The sequence below is a fragment of the Fopius arisanus genome, unplaced genomic scaffold (genome assembly GCF_000806365.1).
Source record: "Fopius arisanus strain USDA-PBARC FA_bdor unplaced genomic scaffold, ASM80636v1 scaffold00089, whole genome shotgun sequence".
Classification (NCBI taxonomy): Eukaryota; Metazoa; Arthropoda; class Insecta; order Hymenoptera; family Braconidae; genus Fopius; species Fopius arisanus.
This window is the reverse complement of record NW_011887828.1, coordinates 481,721-493,655: the sequence shown is the minus strand read 5'-3', so window position 1 is coordinate 493,655 and position 11,935 is coordinate 481,721. Positions and strand designations below refer to the sequence as shown.

The 11,935-nt window shown below is 35.0% G+C and overlaps 1 protein-coding gene across 2 annotated transcripts in view; it reads right to left on the bottom strand.

Annotated features, from left to right (window-relative positions):
• Window positions 1-156: 156 nt before the first annotated feature.
• Frl (formin-like protein) overlaps window positions 157-11,935 on the bottom strand; it is a 152,152-nt gene continuing 140,373 nt past the window's right edge. For both annotated transcript variants that reach the window (XM_011311478.1, XM_011311477.1), the window contains one exon: window positions 157-1,937. In XM_011311478.1, coding sequence (XP_011309780.1) covers window positions 1,725-1,937 — 213 coding nt within the window. In that variant the 3' untranslated portion in view covers window positions 157-1,724. The remainder of the gene's footprint in view (window positions 1,938-11,935) is intronic.

Below are 11,935 nucleotides of genomic sequence, written 5' to 3'. Positions count from 1 at the left end.
GGGGGGCTGGTAAGGCAAGGCTACAAATATGCGTGTAATGCTGGAATGATGCTAATTGTTTAAAGAAAAACGAAATAACCTTATTTTGCAAGATTTCGATTCATCACGAAGCATACCGACAAATAAGGAAATCTTAACAGATTTGATTTTGTATGATAATATTTATTAGCTGTTAGAAAAATGTAATTTTTATATAAGATGTATTTTATTTACAACTTTCCAGACCAAGTAATGTCATGTTTGTATGTTGGAAAAAAATGGAAAAATTCCATCCAAATCGTAATAACTTTTTACTTAATTGTAATTACCTATACATCACATTGGAAATATATCTTATTTATATCCTGAACATTCTAATAATTACACTTGATTATTTTCAATATCTGTTTTTATAATACAATTCATATACAAATGCTTTGAACTTTGATATCCACATAAATTTCGAGAATGAAAAAACACTGAAGTGAAAATGCTTTTCAAATCAATACTTTACTAAAAATTTTTACTGAAAATATGATGGAATCTTTCAGCTTTCTTGCGTATCATTTTTTCTGTTTTTTTTTCGTTTCAGTTTCAGATATGCATTAATATGGTAACGTATCAAAATAGTTATATACCATTTTTATATTGGGCGTTCTGAGTAGACGCAACGAGGTTCAAACCCCTCTTCGATTGTATCGACAATTTTTTACCATATTGTACACATCATTACGTCACTATTCGACTCTTGTTGAAATTATTTGACAATACCAGAAACCCGCCGTGTTTTTTTCCATTGTTGCACCTTTAAGAGCATAACTCTAGTAAATATGGACCAATTGAAAGATTTTGTTTTCAAAATTTTCGTTTGTTTATCGCCGATAAATGAAAATAGCTATACATCATTTATGCGTCGTTCCATGAAATTACAAAAGCCTAAAAATTCCCGCTTCTTCCGACTTGACCGGCTTATTTTTTTCAAAAAAGTTGCGTGAATTCGTTATACCAAAAATAGTATATTGTGCATTCAGAACGTATTTGTCAATCAGAATCAGTGGTTTTCCGCCCGAGGTGCACATACTATTTTTCAAGATACCTGCAAAGGAAGCTGCGTCTTTTGTTGTCTGAAAAGCGAGAGAAAAGTGAATACTTTCTGACCTAGGATGGAACGCACCTGTCCACCCGAGCGCGGGAAGTACTCACTTTCTCCCCGCTTATCAGAGAGCAAAGTGCGAACTTTCCATGCGGGTGTGTTGAAACAAAGGTTTAAGTTAAAGATTTCAATGACATATATTTACGGTATTTACGCTCTTAAACGCCGAAAGAATAAAAAAAATCATAGTGCGTTGCTGATATCGTTAAAATTTTTTTTTTTTAATTAAATAGTCATCTAATGATGCGTACATTATGAAAAAAAATCAGCGATACAATCGAAGGGAGTAAGGGTTTGAACCTCGCTCAGTTCACTCAGAATACCCGATATGGATTTTTTTGTTTATATTTATTATCTGGAATGTAATGGAGTACATTCTGACTACAAAAATACTAAAATTACAGCAAAATATGAACGTTATATGGAAACATTCCCTCATAGCACCGACTTCAATCATCTAGAAAATCTTAACAAGTGATGTTTTCTTGTCTTTCTATAATTCCAAAAAATGTTATGGGTCTTTGGGAATAAGGCAAGTTCTTTAGTCATAGGAAGATATAATTTTTTTTTCTTCAAATTGGTCAGGTTTTACTCAGAGCTCCAGTTCTTCAGCAGTACGCGATAATCGATGATTATCGATTCTGCGACGTTGAGATCGACGTACCGCATCCGCACGGCGGTAGGGCTCGGACCTAAGACCAAGAAGAATATCTTCTAGGGCCCCATTGTAAACTTCATCTTGTTGAAGAAGTTTTTTCTCTTGCACAAGTCGAGTTTTATTTTTTAGTTCGTTTATTACTGCATCCTGGAAGAAAAAAATAGTCATTGTAAAAATTGCTATATCAATTATGATAGTGTCATTTAGGATCTTATCATATTAATAAATTCTCGGCTTTAACGAAGATAAGTCTGCAGTACCAAACAAACGGACAAAGAAAGAGTGAGAATGCCAGTTTTGTACTGATCTTTGAGCTGACAGCTTCGAAACTATTGACATCAGAGAAAATATCAATAGGATTCTAACCACACTATAAATTTTGACCGTCAGAGCTCGGGATCGAATCCGAATCATTGGCATATGAGTCCAGTACTCTAGACACGATCAGTACCGTCGATGAAGGCCGTATTATAATATTGAATAATTTTGTAATAGTAGGCAGAGATTTTCCATTTGTTTGAATTGATGTCTCGGACATTTGAGTGGAACAGAGCCATTAGTAAAATTTTTCATGAGAGCGTTTCTGGCCACTTCAGTCATTGAAATTGTTGGCTCTCTCCCTCTCAGGTTGATTTTTTATTTTGTTTTAACTTCATTTCGATTCGAACTACCTATATTATTCGCTTGGTTATTTGACCGAATTATTGCGATTTTTGTTGATTTTATTTCGAATTGTTAAAGTTTTGCGACTTTTCAAATTTTGTCCGTGTCATGAATTTTGATATTTTTCTAGCCATCGAATTTCCTGTTAAGGTTGTTGTCGTGTAAACCCGTTTTTCGACAGATTTTTTAAAAATTTTTGCTATAGATAGCTCTTAAAATTCCCTCCAAAATGAGCACAACAAAAAACCAATAGTCAGTTTCTGAGCTGTTCAAATGCATTTCACCGTTTTTATTTAAAAAAAAAAACACTGGACATTTTTTGATGAAATTAACACAGAACGTAGAAATAGTGACCACCAATATACTGAAAAAAAAGTGATCGTCAGTTTCGTAGTAGAGCAATAAATTTTCAAAGTAGCATTATTTCTCCCAGTGGGCGGAGCGCATGGGTTTGTTGCGCGCGACGCGACAACAACGCTTTTTGCTCGAGTGGCGGGAATCTATTTGGAATAGGCAATGACGAATCAAAGGGACGATTCATAAATAAAATAAATATATTTAGTGAGAAAGAGAGAGACATGAAAACAGAGACACGCTGCGCGCGGTTGCCACGATCGGCACCGTTAAGCGTTAGCTGTGTGTACATGTATCCATGCATGGTAGATTCTTGTGTGCGTGAGTCGAGTGGAACTGTACACCCGCAAAAGTTCATATTCTAACTCGTATTCTCCGCTTAGCGGAAGATCAACCCGGAGCGTAGTAAATTTTAAGCCTGACTCTCTCGCGACAACACCCTTAAACCTATCACATCAAAGTCTCGTGACATCGAAATCATTTGTCTTGAATTGGTATCTGTTCGGTTTTCATTGTTAGAAATGGAAGGTCACGAAGCCATCGATTTTTGCGTTGCTGTAGTAATTTTATGTTATTCTGACTATGTTCTTTGAGTTAGGATGGACGCACGGTTCGTGAATGCTAGCTTGATTGCATGGTATTGCTGCTAATACGTCTTCTATGCGAATTAATTATTTTTGATACTCTCTTTATTCTATCGATACTTCCCAGGTAGAAATATTTCTAGTAAAGACCAGCTTGAAAACTGGTGCTAGCTAGTTTTTACCACACTCAAAAAAACGAGATAACATTAGGCTGATACTAGACTGGCTGTAACCAGTATTTTGGGCCCCGAAAATCCGAGGTCCTACTGTCTAGTTATTGGCAGCGCAATGTCTCGTACAATCTACCCTCGTTTTTACAAGGTTCGGGAAGATCGTACCTAGGACATTGCTTGATTCTTAGCCTAGTCTCGATTTCATCTAAGCATCTTACTTCTGCTCCAGACAGTTTTACGAGCGATCCCTAAGACTTGCTTCTACGGGTTAGATAAATCTAGTTAGTGGGTTCGTTTAGCAGCCAGATATAATTATTGTCCTAAAATTATTGAACATTTTTTGGAGAAAACCTCAGAAAATTCTGTAAGAATTTCTAGACTTACTATAAGACTTCTATTGAATTTTACATACATTTTTCGCATTTTCTTTCGGCTCAAAAAGCTCAAAAAATATGTGCCGAAAAAAATTGATAGAAAACATGTCAATAGAAACGCCAAAAAACGTATAAAAAATTCAATATAAATTCTATAGAAATTCCAATAGAGTTCTCGAGAGTTTTCTATGAAAAATTTTCGTACATGACATCAAATTTTAATATCTTTTTAATAATTTTAATCATAATTTTAATATTATACCAAAACCGAAATCATCTGCAAAGATTATTGGTAAGTCAGGGAGTGACGGGCCCATGGCGCACCAACATAAATTGAGGTTATGGTGTATAATTGTATTTTGCGTGTGCTCACTAACGTTAGTAATTTATTTGCGTATAAGCTATTTATTAAAGCAAAAATTCGCTAATAGCGTTCCTACCAAGAACAAGCTTTTACCAATATAATGGACAAGGACGTATCGAAAAGAAAACAATCTGCCTTCTGTTCGAAAATGCGAACGAGAAAAATGAGGGGAATTCGCAACGCAAGAAGAAAATTAGAGATTTTTAACAAAAATTATCTAAGGACTGAGGATGATATCAGTGGACATCAAGATGAAGATGATTCAGATAGCAACTTTAATGGTGAAGGAGGGAGTGATAACGAAACTATTGCTGATTATGAGGATGGAGACTCCAACATACCATCACCATCATCAAGAAATTTGCAGCATTTTGAATCGATTGAAGCCGTGGATGAAATCATGATGAATGATCAAAATGAACCTTTCTTCGATTATAACAATGTCGGAGAGGAAAATGACAAAGACCCTGACGGTGATAGCGATACTGATAGTAATGATGAATTATCAGTGCTAGAAGAACAGGAACGAGAGTGGAATGATATTCCTGCAGAAATTCCAAAACTTCGAGAGTGGGCCATTCGGTACAAAATTCCTCATGCTCATTTAGACCCACTGCTAAGGATATTAAAAGCGCGGCTTTTACCTTCGTTACCTCTATCATCAAAAACTTTTCTGGAAACAACAACAGCGTCTTACTGTATTGAACCTATGGCAGATGGTGATGGGTCTATAGGAGAATTCGCATATGTCGGGATCAAACAGGGATTACTAACTCGTGTTGATTCATCTATACATGAAACGGGAACCATCGAATTAATGATAAATTGCGACGGTCTCTCATTATCAAAATCGAGTTCACGTCATACCTGGCCCATTTTATGTCAAGTGTTCTCCAAGTCAGCCTACTATGAGCCCTTTGTTATTGCCTTATATTCAGGAACTTCAAAACCAAAGAATGTTGATGAATATCTGAACAAATTCATAATTGAACTGAATGAATTACTTGAAAATGGTATTGATATTAAAGACAAACATTTTACAATCGAAATAAAATGTTTTATTTGTGACACGCCAGCTCGTGCTCTCCTCAAAGGTACCAAGGGTCATACTGGTTCCCATGCTTGTGAGCGATGTTGTGTCATCGGTTCTAAGGTATATCCAATCTTAAATATTAGCAGAGTTAAAAGAAATTCTGGAAAATTCGGTTCAAAGGATTGTTTCATGCATTTTTTAAATGCCTATTTTTCCCCAAGTCTAATTTTTATGTCATTCAACAACCCAGGTAAACGGAACAACAACTTTTCCTACTGAAGAAGGTGAATCACGCACAGATGCCTCATTCCGAGACTTCAGCGATCCAAATCATCATAATGTTCCTTCTCCACTTTTATTTATCACTCCTGCTGTTAATATGATTTTTATATTTGTACTTGATTTCATGCATCTCGGATACTTGGGTGCAATGGATAAATTATTGTCATATTGGTTTTCAAGCGATTCAAAAAGTAAAGTCAGTCACACAGCAAAGTTAGAAGTGTCCGGAAGATTGGAACAATTACGATCTCAGATACCCTCCGATTTTCAACGTAGAATAAGAACCCTATCCGATTTCACGAAATATAAAGCCACAGAATTAAAATTTTTCGCACTTTATGTAGGGCCTGTTGTACTGAAAGACATTCTAGATAAAAGAATGTACAGTCATGTTCTGCTATTTCATGCTGCTTCTCGAATCCTATGGTGTAAGAGGACCGCTCAAAGAAAGTTTCGATTTGCTAAAGAATCTCTGAAGAAATTTTGCTCATCAATTGTTGATATTTATGGAGCGCAGTCTGCAACGCTAAATACACATAACTTGCTCCATTTGGCGGATGACGTGATCAACATAGGGTGTAGTTTGAGTGAAATGACCGCTTTCCCTTTCGAAAGCATGTTGGGAAAAATAAAGAGATATTTAAGATCACCTCATAATACTATTGCTCAATTGTGTCGTCGGCTCCATGAACAATCTCTAGTTCCCCAACTATCTCAAAGTACTTTGGATATTCAAGTTATGAAAGAAAATCGATTGGAAATCAAGAAATTGAAATACTGAGGATGGATACTTTCAGTGAAAAGTCTAGATAATATGGTATTATTAAAAGATGATACAATTGCAGAAATAAGAAAAATTATGCGTGATGGACAATTGATTATGGTGCAGGGGAAAGTTTTGAAAGTTAAAAGTTCTATTTATCATAATCCCATCTCTTCTAATATCCTTCAAATGTGGGAAATTCAGAATTGTGTTGCAGAAAACACCATAAGAATACCACATAATGCGATTCAAAATAAGATGATGAAACTCTGTTTCAATTTTTCTATAGATTCCGAGTTCCGGACATTTGCCATTTCATTACTCCATGAAGGATTCGATTGATTGGGTCATAACACTGTATTGAAATATCCATCGTATGTTTTTTATTCTCATTATCGTCGCAAATTCTCATGTACGATGACTGTAACTGCAAGAAATTTTTTTAAGACGGAATTTCCCATCAGGTGAGCTTGTGGGAAGCATTCCAATGTCATCGGAACACCAATTAAAAGTTTATAAGAATTATCACGACAAATAAATTCTATTGTTCGTTACAAATGTTCAAAATTGTTGTATATAATAATAATTCACCAGAATGAATATTCCCAGTAGATACTCAAAATATATTATTGATGCCCAAAGAAAGATTCGCAATTTAACTGATTGCCATTTTTCCAAAAATTTGTATTATAAAAGAGGAACCAGTATTTTCGGTTGAAGTGAAGGCAGTGGTGAGTTACTGCCTTTCCCAGCTTTCCCCTTTTTTTTTGTTTTCCATGACGTTCACATGTTTGGGGCCCAACGGGCTGCGCAATGCCAGTGTCCTTTGTCTGCAACGATGTTTCCTCCATTTTCGGAGACAAAAAAAATGAGGAGAGTTTACATTCCCAGGATGACCACCGAGCTGTGCTGTTCATTTTCGCCTTAAATGATTGCTTTCTTCAGTGAATGTACTTTTACCATTTTCATATTAAAAATTCTGTGATTTTGTGGTAGTTGAGTGCGCCTTGATAGTGAACATTTAGTACGTGTGCTTATTGAAAAGCAAAAACGCAGGTAAGAAGAACAATTATTCGATGGCTGTGTGATTTTAAGCCTGCGATTATTTTCATTCAGATATTTTTTGGTATTTGAACATGAAGGTTTTTATTTAAACCTCCTTTGAACCGAAGAAGTAATCCCAGAAACTAAATGATCGGGATTTTTTTTCATATTTTTCTCACACGACTCAACTTCACAATTCAATAATCGTGAATGTTTCGGTATCTAATATAACGTGCACCGATCTGGGAACAATATCTTCTGCCCACCGAACGAAGTGAGGTTAGAATGCTCACTTTCGGCGTATGTAGACAGACAAATCGTATTCAACCCTCGGGAGGAATGACGACATTCAGTTTCGAATTCGAATTTTTGGGTTAAGAGCGGTTGAAGTATTTTGTAAAAAAAAAGTACTGTCAACTTTTTGTTTTTTATTACAGTGATGACAGATTCGAATGAACCAATTCCTAACGAAGGAGTTACACTCTTGGACTACCAGTTGGTAGAATTTGTTTCGATGGGTCGTAAACCTTCAACGAAATCAACTGATATCATTCCATCGTGCTGGATGGTTCGAGATATCAAGCAAAAGAGGACACAATGTCGTTTTCCTCCTGGTCCTGATTACGATGGACTGCATGAAATGGTAAAAAATCAGGAAATCTACGACGAAACCTGGCCATTTTTTACTGTCAAAGTTGTAGGACAAGCAGGTAATTATGGAGATAAATTATTATTTGTATGTTCGATACTGAAAGGAAAATATGATTTTTCCACTTGAATATTTTGCAGACAAAATTTTAGTATGAGATTTCATATTCAAAATCCGAGGATTTCGTCTGAGACAAATTCGATTGGCAAAACCATGTTTTTTCCTTACGGCATTTTAATCGCAATCAACATAAATGATGAGTTATAAATGGTGTTTTCCAGCTACCTACAGGAAAGCAAAGAAATACCTCAAGAAATTGGAAACCCGCCCCTATGTTTTCGGTACCGACACTGAAGAAAATGGAGCTGCTATAGCTGCCCAAGTTACAAAATGTCTGCTCCAGAAGCAGTTGAAAGAGGCTGCCATTAAAATGGAGAAAAAAATCATTAGAAACAATCTTTCAACAGAAGAATTACGTAAAACCCCAGCAGAGACCTCAAAGCATTCTAATGATGAAAAATTGAATCAAATAATACATCTGGACACTGATGCGGAGATTCTATTCGATGGTGTTATTGATGATCATGGAACTCTCCAAAAAATATCTCAAAAACTAAGAGGGGCTTCAGAAATCATGCCAAAAGAGATTGAATCCCATTTGTTGATAAGTCGTAGAGGTATTTCAATCAAATTCTATGGGTTCACGTACAAATTGTTTCAATACATAATCTTACGGAATTCTCTATGAATTTCTATAGATCTTCTATATGACTTCTATAGAGTTTTCTATAGGTTTCTAGTCGCCTGGATGTGTTGAATAGGAAATATTAGCATGCCAAAGTTTGAAATTTCCATTTTTTCTGTAAATTTTTCGGCTTCAATTGGCCACATTTTTCGTTCCATTTTCTGGAAGCCAGATGAGAATGTAGAGAAGCCTTGAACAATTGCAGGCGAAAAATTTTGTTGAAAAAATGAATTCTATTGACTTTTGCTATAGAATATTTCTTATCGAACGATAAAATATCGTCATTGATGAACATTCCAAATATACTTTCTCATGTTTCAGACTTTGACTGGCTACTGGAAGAAGTGATATCACTAAAAGAAAGAACCAAACAAATGTCAACAACAGTTGAAAAAATGTACGGGATGATGCAAACAAATCACTCCTTGGTATCATCAGAAGTAGTATTGCCAGAGAAATATGGCATTACCATCCCTTTCAACTCACCATTGGAATTGATGGAATTCGAGAAGATGTTAGGGCAGAACAAAACATGCAGGAATGAAACGGTATATTTTTTCAATTTAATTGCGCAAATTTTCCTGACTAAAAAAGCGTTCAATGTTGAACTCTTTTAAATTCAATTAATTAATTCGAGGGTAGAATTAACTGAAAAATATTGTTCTTAATATAACCGAGCAATCATTGAAATTTCGATTCAAATATGAATCTGAATTCTTTTATACATTTGTAAGTAATAATGTTAAACTACGGGAAATTCCCAAAAATTTTGGAAATGGATATCTTTCTGTCTTCGACCGTGAGATTCTTCTCTCATTACTATCATGGTTTCAGGGTACTAAGCATGCCCAATAGATCATTTCATGAATTTGAATAACTAGATTTTGTAGATTTTTTCCACTTGATTATCCATATAAACGTAGCTTCCACTTCCTAAATTACCGATCGCACTTAAGAATCCCTTAATCATAAAACTTGTGATAATAATCATGATTGTAATGAATTATAGGTAGTATCCATGGAAATGCTGGCAGATGTTGAAAAATTGTCCAAAAGTGCAGTGAATATTCTACGAAAATTCCTCTCAAGAACGACAGCAATGCAATACACGGCTGTTAAAAAGACGAATGACAAATTCACCATGGTGACGAACGCCCCTATATTTTTCAGCTGTTTAAAAGGTATTACTAATGCAGACTAACAATTTCTCGTTAATAAAGTCTTCCCTTCAGAAGCAATAGATTCCATACCCCCAAGAATTTAGTATCGAAAATTATACAATATATTTATACAATTGTAATGGATTATTAATTTTTCGTTAATCAAGTCAAATAATATATATTTATTATTGATATTTCAGAAGCATTGCTTGCATCCCATAAAACTACAGAGGCTTTAGCCTCCGCCGCTATTGGTACGGTTTTGGCTAACTCCAAAGATTGGGATAATCATCGAGCAAGCAGAGTGAAAACAAATGCTGACATGCTTTCAATTCCTAAGGACCAAATTACCGAACGTACCGAGGAATTGCCGTGACCCTATTATGAAATCAGTAGAAATAAGTATATATTTTGTTAACGAATGAGATAATTGACGTGTAGATTTAATCAAAAGTGTTTGAAAAGTCCAAAGTACATTAATATGGCTGTAATGGAAACAAAAACGTAAAGTATATTACATCATACATATATAATATTATAGAATATAAAACATTATCAAGAGGCAAATAAAATTTTATGCAAAATCATCCTAAATTGCAATGAATTTACTGGTCAGGACCATTCTCATCATTCTGGACTGGCATGAGCTCGTAATACGGATTCATGGCCGGACATTTCCGCTAGCCAGAAACTCGGCCTTTCGAGCGTAACACTAATGGCCCTCACCCGTCTAGTTTTACAAGCTAGTTTCTAGACCATAGTCTGGTAAAAGTAGCTAGTTTTTGGATAGTTTTAAGATACAATTTCTACCTGGGTTTCTTCAACAAAAAAAGGAATCCCGAATTGTAATGATTTCAGTCATTGCGACTAGCAGTCTGTTTGATAAATAAATAAATTGTTCCATAAATTATTTAATGAATGGTGTGATTTACATGACCAATAGTTATAGAAACACATGAACAGAGTTCAGCAAAAACATCGCAAAAATCGATTTCATTGCGAAAATGCCCGTAAATAAATGCAAGATTCCCGGAATCGAATCATTTTGGTGTCAATGTCAAGGCGATTTAATGTATTTTCACCCAAGAGCAAAGCATCGGCACACGTTTCCAAGTAAACCGAGTAAATCTCATTATCATGAGCCAAAAAATACCAATTTTTAAAACGGGACATGTTGAAATCACCATATTATGTCTCATAACTATTGATCTAAAGGATAAAATGGCTAATATGGTATTAATTCGAAGAAGTCAATGAGATCTATGAATTTAATTGTAATATGCCCTCAATGGACAAGTTGAACGCCTCCGTAGATATCAAAAATAGTCATTTTTGGCGTGTAACATAACAGAAGAAATGAAACTATTTGTTCAAAAAACCCAGATCTCACTGACACCCAAATTTTGAAATGTTGTCAGAACCAATTAATTCGGATGTCTATTTCAAGGTCATTTAATGTATTTAAATTCAAGCACGGAATTGCTTTACAGGTTTGGACATAAACCGAACAAATTTCATTACTATGACAATAAAATGATCGCTTTCAGAACGTGACAGGCTAAAGTGACTCTATTTTTGTTTATAGCTATTGAAGTAGTAGATGGAATAGATATACTGAAATATTAATTTTAAGAACTCACTGAGACCTACAAACTGACGTCTGACCTATCTTCATAGATCAAGTCTAAAGCATCGATAAATGGCAAAAAGGGTGATTTTGTGAGCATGAAAAATGGAAACAATCTCCAATAACTTGATGGAAATTCATTCACTTAGGATTTATCATACACCTGTTGAAGGGGTCAAATTTTTTTCAAAATTATGTATGATAGTCCAGCCTAGTCCATTTGCGAGCCTGAAAACATCCAATCAAATTTATTTTTTCAAAAAAACGGAAAAAATTGATTTTTTGTCTAAAAGCGTCATATAGAGATGAAAAACGATTAGAATTGAATGA